We start from the raw sequence: 7,661 nt of genomic DNA on the forward strand, positions 1-7,661 counted from the left end.
AATGTAACTTCAACCTAACATGTCACTCCAAACTGTATTCTGTGTGGATAGGGGTGGGGTGGGGGGTTCATATTTTCTTATAAAACCTTGAATCAGATCAGAACTGTCTACAATGATTTTCAGAGACTCCAGTTCTAAAGTTCATCATCACAAGGTCAATTTTCTATGCATTTTTTTTTAAATACACATTTAAAAAAAAATTTGGGATTCAACATTTTTCAGTTATCAACTTTGAAATGCATGTGAAATTTCAAACTCCAAAATTATCTACTTTATTTTGTAACCAAACCACATCACTACAATCAGAAAAAAAATTTAAGACCACAATGTTTAAAATTATACCTACAATACCATGTTATTTCAATTGTTATAAAATGAAAACAATACACTGGTTAACCTTTGTCATATTTAATACCATAGAACTTTTCAAGTAAGTTTCTCAATATTTTAAACTTTTCCAGAATTGTTTTCAAATGTATGTCTTTTCTTCTGAAGACCATCATTAAATTTTTTTGTTTGATGTACCCCCGCCAACTCATATTTTACAAGCATGGTCAGTAGGTTTTCTTTTCTAAATGAACATTATCTGATACATTGATAAACATCATAAAAATAACAAATTTAAACAAATTAATGTTGATTTTAATATCTATAGTAAACACTGCCAATCTAATAATGTTCGAGACAAATGATAAACAACTTTAAAAACAGTATATATCTGTTTTTCTCCTATAAACAAACAAAAAACTAGTTGGGGAAAAAAATGGGATTCGGTGATTTCAATGGTTCAATTTGAGTACATCAAACAAGTCAATATTAAATGCTGGCCTCAATTTGAGCTTCAGTAAAAATTCGTAATCAAATTTATGTTTGAAAAACTATTTACAAGCAATTTTTTTTTAAATAAAAAAATAAGAGATATTTACGTGTTATTATTTAAAGGGAGAAAGGTTTTATGGAGCAGTTCATTCAAAGCATCGCTTGTGTTCTCACACAGATTATTCAAGCACAGAATAATGAATCATTACTGCTCAATCCAATAAATATTGAAGTGTATATAAAAACTAAGTTTGCATTTTAAATCTAATCAACAATATAATTTTTCATGAAGAAACCAAAAGAGAAATACAAAATAGCTAAGGTTTCTACTGTATATTATAGATTTCAAAAGATGCTGATACCTATATATCCATGTGCAATAATTCAAGCAAAATAAAGCAAAATAATGATGCTGCTTCAAGCGTGGTTAAATCGAAAATGGAGATTCAAGTCCAGTGTTAATTATTTGTTTTATCTAAAAGTATGCACACAGTAAAACCTACCTGACAATTGCATGCATACAGTATTCATCCCCGCTTACGATTCTGATAGATGAAATCAAACTTGCTTTATTTTGAAAATTCTTCATTGATTCTAAGATCATTAAATTTTAGCTCACCTTTCTGCACTCACATGACCTTATGAACACTAACCTTTTTGTATTCTTCCTCACTGCTGAATCTTTCCTTCTGGATGCGAGTCATGTATAAAACATCTGTGTCAGACAGGAAATCTTCTAATGCAGTCGATTCCTCCTAAAAAAATACTTGAATGATTTACTATTTAACTTTAAAATAAGACCATAACTACTCAACAATTCTTCCTCCACAAAATCAAATCTCTATAAAATAAGTTTTTCCTAAAGCCACATAAATATTGATTTTACTGTATAATCTTTTGTCCTGCAAAAAATATTACCACGGTTATCCTGAAGGGTCTTTTGAAATTAAAAAATTGGAACTTAACCAAAAACTTGAACTGCAGCTAATATATTGTAAAGAATACTTGAAAGTAAATGGTTCTCAGAATTTTAAAACAATTCAATCTGTCATCAGATAAAATCCTCAACACAGAATTTCAGGACAGGTCTGTGAAAATTTTCATCATTCAACAGATTTTGTTTTCTCAATAACAACACAAGTTTTTTTCTTCCACATTTTTGTACCATGAATAAAATTTTACATAGCCAACAAGTACGTGTATAAGTAGAACTACAGTGCTATCTTAGCTTTGGAACAAATTTTCCTAAATGTTTAAACTAGACAAACAACAGATGGACTAGCTTGCCTGTGATATCCCTCTTGCTGCCACGTCTTGTTTGACATCATCGGGCATCTTCAGCGAATCCGGAGACACGTAGCGGATATTGACCCTGTACTGTGTCAGAAGTCGAGCCAGGGAATGGACGGTGCGGCCATTCTTCAGATCTCCAACCATAGTTATCTACACATACACAGATTAAGTGTATACACATAATTCAAAATTAATTTGATATTTTTGATTCTCAGTCTTATGATTAAGATAAAATCATTTCAATCATTAAGTTTGGACATCTACAGTTGGTCAGAAAATTATTCCATCTTCAGATATAAATTTGTCAGCACAGGTCTGTGAAATTCTCATCATTCCGATGTAGATGTCTGCATATACACTGCAGTTATCATTTAGTTTGAGATCACTTTAAAAAATGTTGAAAGTAAGCTTATAAACATTTATCTTGCTTTGTTACTGAGAGTCTTTTCTGGAGTAGAACTTACAGTCAGTCCGTTGACTGTCCCTATCTCCTCGCGGATGGTAAACACATCTAGCAATGCCTGAGTTGGATGTTCCCCTACTCCATCCCCTGCATTAATGATAGGTTTCCTGCACAACTTCACTGCCTCCTGAAAAATATGGGGTTTTTTAATAATGCAGGGAATAAAAGAATTATGATATCCATATGCATAAACCCAGTCTTAAGAATTTCTTACCATCTGAAGAGCTGTATCACTTTTTGTTGACAGCTGCAGATCATCAGATCAAACCTGACACTTTGTGTATAGTTTGATCTGACGATCCATACCCGTCAACAACACGATAGACTCTTTGGATCAAGTTAATGTTATATTGAGTACATCAAACTGATCACTTTTTACTGGTGGCATAAATTTAAGCTTAAATAAAAAAAATATATTCATCATTATATTTAAATTGGAAAAATTATTTCAAAGCAAATGGAAAATTAAGAGATACAAAGTGTATTTTTCAATGTTATTACTTAAAAGGAGAGTTTTTAAGGAGCAGTTCATTCAAAGCATTGCTTGTGTTCTCACACAGATTATTCAAGCACAGAAATAATTAATCATTACTGCTCAAATCGGCAACTACTGAAATGCATGTAAAAGTAATCTAGTATATCATTTTAAATATAATCTCTCATAGAGAGAGAACCAGAACCAAAACATTCCGACCGATTAACCGGTTACTCGTATCAATATATACATTTTGACGTTTTCTTTTCAAATACACAAAAAGGCTAAAAAGACATTAGAAGTTACATTCTGTTCATTATTTTGATCGAGGAATTTTATGTACATAAGAGTATATTTTATTTCAATTTCAATAGACAAGAAAAAAATAAGAAAACCATGAATCTTAATTGCTTGAGAAATCAGACAGGGATAATTTTCCAAAGCAGATGTTAAAGAAGTTACAGTCAATTCTCGAATTATCGCCATTCGATTCATCGCCATTTTCGCTATACCGCCATGATTTGCCAAGAACGTTTTTCCTGCTATATAAAATTCTCTTTATAACGCCAAATTCGCATACCGCCATCCGCCACCCTGTTTTCACAACAAACGTCCATTTTTAAGTGTCAATTATCTCGATATACCGCCACAGGTGCATGTGGTCAGTGAAGCGCGGCTAATTGGTTGACACTATCCCTGTTGTAAAGCATGCAAAGCTAGGCAAGGTACATGCAATTAAATAATTAAATAAGAATTAAATAAACAATGATTTTAACATGAACTGTTATGATAATTTTGTTTTCTGTTTAATAAAAATCATTTAGTGACGGCTTTGCCACGAAGGCGGTCGTTGTTTAAGAACACAGATAACGATATTATTTTGATGATCTCTGCTTTAAACAATGCAAAATTTGCTTAAAGAATAATTATACGGTATAAATTGTGAACGTTTTATTAACAATGATGCCTTAAACAATGAATTTATTCAAGAATTCATTTTACATATTATCGGCAATATATCACGACGATCGACCCAGCATTTTTTTTAATATCAGTCGTGCAGATTTACATGCATCCACATGTGCTTGTCTTTATTTCATAACTGCACATTTTGTTTTAGCGAAATTGTACATAAAAAATTACTTGAAGTATTTTAAAACTTAGAAATATGTTTTAATATGTACATGTACATGTAATAATGAGAATAGAAACGCTAAATTGTATTTCTAAGAACGGTAACTCTACTTCTGGTTTCCTAAACGATGGGAAATTCAATTCATCGCCAAATTCGTTATACCGCCATGATTTCTAAATTACAAAAGGTGGCGGTTTATCGAGAATTAAGGTATATCCATACTTGTGTATTTATGGGTTCAAACTTAAATTTGTCAGTATATTTTACAAGTCACACATGTAAGTGTCCAAATAATCCCAAAAAGTAGCCCTTTTCCATACTAATTCTGAAGTTCAACACTTGATGTATATGTAACCCAAATGCAATTCACTCAAAACTCAGAGTAGAATTTTATTATGAATATTTCATGAATATATTTGACAATATATGAATGTATGAACCACCAATGAATGACAAATCATTTGCAATTACATAAAAATTATCATTGTTATCATTAAAAATAACATATATCCATTTACATGACTTTTCATCTTCTATCCCTGTTAAAATTGGCTTTAATTTTACATATTTTTCTCGAAAGAATCTCTTATAATTTCAAATTGATGGTTTCAATCCAAAAAATGGTTTACAAATTAAGTAATATTGTATTTGAGAATCTAATTAATTGAAAAAAATGACACCTTTCCATATTAATAAATTCAGTACAAGCATTTTTACACCCCCACCCCCACACAAAAATTCTTTAAATTTCATTACATTTTGAAGTAGGTCGTTAAAAAAGTTTCTGTGGTTCAGTATTCTATTATAGAGACAAGGTAAATCATCTTATTTAATTCTACACCTTAAATAATGAAATATAGAGGCCCATGGCCTAAATTGCTCACCTGTGAAAAGAAAAACCTTAACACCAAGACATATACTGTTTTAACATGTGATGTTATACTATTATACTAGTCATATACATAAACCTATCATGTATTCAGATATGTAATGAGTTTGTCAATAACTGCCTTAGACTTGGAGATTCTGGGGACCTTTGACCCTTCACATTGCTCCACAAACACATTTCTAATTCCATTAAAGGTATCACGTTTATGAATACTTCTAAGTTTGGACAAACTGAGTGAGCACTGAAGAAGTTTCTTCATTGTTTGGCTTGAAATTACTTTGTCTTTCACTAAAGGGTCAAGTGATTGCTTACATGCATAGTAATTAAGAGTAAATAGATCACTTGAAAGAAGACAGTTTGCCATCATCTTCTTATACAACCTTTGCAGGGATTGTACATCTGCCAAAGCATTATGAGCATCATATTTCAAGTCCAGAAAAGTTCTGACCAATGTTTCTTGCTTGTAGTTCTCAACTTCAGGCCTTTTCCATGTTCTCTTTGCTACCTTTAATGTGTCAATGAATCCAAACACTGTTTTCTGGAAATCTGTATATAAATTATATCTAGACAGTTGGTTTATTAAGACTGGCAAATCAAAACTCTGAATGTTATGTCCCACCAGAATTGGCTTTGAAAACTTCTTGATGAAATTTAGAAACTGGGAAAGTCCTTCCTGGGGAGTAACACAACTCACAGCCTGGCCTCTGTGTTTCAGGACACCTCCAACATAAGTTAAACCTGTGGCCTCAGAAGCTCCATTACTAATTTCTGTCGTTGGGGTCATATATATACTGAATTCCTCGTCTCCAGAGGCTGCTGCTATCTGAATAATATCAGATGTCCGAGCTGAAAAAAAAGTAAAGTCAGACATTAAAGAAAGACAGAAACGTTATACTAAGTTCTGGAATATCAATTAATAAATGAAATGGTTACTTCAATAGTACCTTACTCTAAGTAAATGATAAGTAACAAGTACATTAGCATATACAATGAACTTACCCAGACCAGTAGTTTCCAAGTCAAAAATAATTTCACTACCATCCTTTGGAAAAGATACTGGAGTGAGATCAATGTCCTCAAGATCTAAATCTTCTTCAATGCCAATCTTTGACTGGTATGTATCACCTGCAGACACAATGACACTTGTATGCAACAGAATAACTAATGTTTTACTCATTTTCAAAAGAGTTTTGTACAACTGTGTAAGGTTATATTAAAACTGGTACTAATTACAAGTTAGCATCATTGTATATACCTTCTAATACAGACTGTGTGGAGTTTTTCATTGCCCTCAAAGACTTGAGTTCCAGTCGTCGCCTTTTGGAAGTAAATAAACTCTGACGAAGGCGCTGATTTTTCAATCTTTTCTCCATCTTTTGAGCATGCTTCAGCGTAAATTGTCCAGGGGATACAGAGCATTTCTTGTTCAACTAAATATAAAATGAAAGCAAAATAAGTTTCACCAAAAAAATGATAGATACTCTAACAATTTTACATCATGTTAAAATTTAGTTTTATTGGTAAAGATACATAAAAACAGAGTTTTTACTTGAGAAAATAAATTTATGAATCAGAATCAAAGTGACAAGCAATAAGAACACTGGAACTGAAAGGTAACAAAAATCAATAAAATGAAATGCAATAAAATTTATTAAGATAAGAAGATAAAACACTGAGATACAATGTAAATGTCATCATTCCTTTTTAAGATTGTTATACAAAAAGGAAATTTACTTAAAATTTTGTCCTGCAAGATTTCTTAACATGTATAATTGTCATTAACAGTTCACTTTGAAAATCTTAAATTATTTTTAAAGTGATTTTTCATTTGTCAAATTCAACAAAAGGTTGATGAACATTGAAAGGCTTACAGTGTTTAATTACAAAAAACAAACGGTTTTGTAAAGTCAACTGTAACTTGTCAACAATATCAAATGCATACATGTTAACTCTCCCGATTTAGGCGGGAGTCTACCGCTTTTTCACTCCATCTCCCGCCTACCGATTTAATTCAGAAATCTACCGCTTTTCTACAAAAGCTGCGTCTAAAGTATTTTTGGTTCGCTTGGGTATCCATTTTTGAAGCCACTCTCATAAAATCTCGCTAGATATCGCGTGATTTGACTCGGAATCATATAAACGCTTTTTTTGTACATAGATTTCAAGCACGGATTTGACAACGACAACAACACAAGACTACCAGTGATTACATTGGTTACGATAAATTAATCAACATCCCTGCCATGAAAAAGGAGATACAGCATTTAAGAATTAGATGAAAACATTTGACATCGTCTTTAAAAGCACTGAAGCTCACAATTTTATTAATAAAGTCAATAGAAATCACTCGATTGACCAAGCCAAGTGGCACATCTCTACTTTCGTTTTCGATCATCGCGGGAAATCTGATTTATATAACGAAAGATAGGAACTTGTTTTAGATCTAGATTAAACCATGTCATCATTTGTTTTGTTAAAAAACTGAATGAACATTCAGAATTATTGCTTCTAGGCTATATCAGCAAAGATCACTCTTCAAAAGGCTAAGTAAAGCAGCCAATCCAAGCAACATGATGAGCATGAAAAA

The 7,661-nt window shown here is 31.9% G+C and overlaps 2 protein-coding genes across 2 annotated transcripts; both read right to left on the reverse strand.

Annotated features, from left to right (window-relative positions):
- Positions 1-1,301: 1,301 nt before the first annotated feature.
- LOC134247389 (CAD protein-like) lies at positions 1,302-2,879 on the reverse strand. Its single transcript, XM_062729768.1, has 5 exons — positions 2,844-2,879; positions 2,577-2,702; positions 2,107-2,262; positions 1,473-1,574; positions 1,302-1,364 (listed from the first exon to the last, which is right to left on the reverse strand). Exons 1-5 carry the CDS (start codon positions 2,877-2,879, stop codon positions 1,347-1,349), a joined length of 438 nt encoding a protein of 145 aa, XP_062585752.1. The 3' UTR covers positions 1,302-1,346.
- Positions 2,880-4,673: 1,794 nt separating this feature from the next.
- On the reverse strand, positions 4,674-6,500 carry LOC134247390 (protein PML-like). Its single transcript, XM_062729769.1, has 3 exons — positions 6,330-6,500; positions 6,074-6,199; positions 4,674-5,920 (listed from the first exon to the last, which is right to left on the reverse strand). The coding sequence occupies exons 1-3, from the start codon at positions 6,445-6,447 to the stop codon at positions 5,157-5,159; spliced, it is 1,008 nt and encodes a 335-aa protein (XP_062585753.1). The 5' UTR covers positions 6,448-6,500; the 3' UTR covers positions 4,674-5,156.
- Positions 6,501-7,661: the final 1,161 nt, after the last annotated feature.

Source organism: Saccostrea cucullata, unplaced genomic scaffold (assembly GCF_032062105.1).
Source record: "Saccostrea cucullata isolate Sc308-1 unplaced genomic scaffold, CSIRO_AGI_Scuc_v1 ctg20555, whole genome shotgun sequence".
Lineage (NCBI taxonomy): Eukaryota > Metazoa > Mollusca > Bivalvia > Ostreida > Ostreidae > Saccostrea > Saccostrea cuccullata.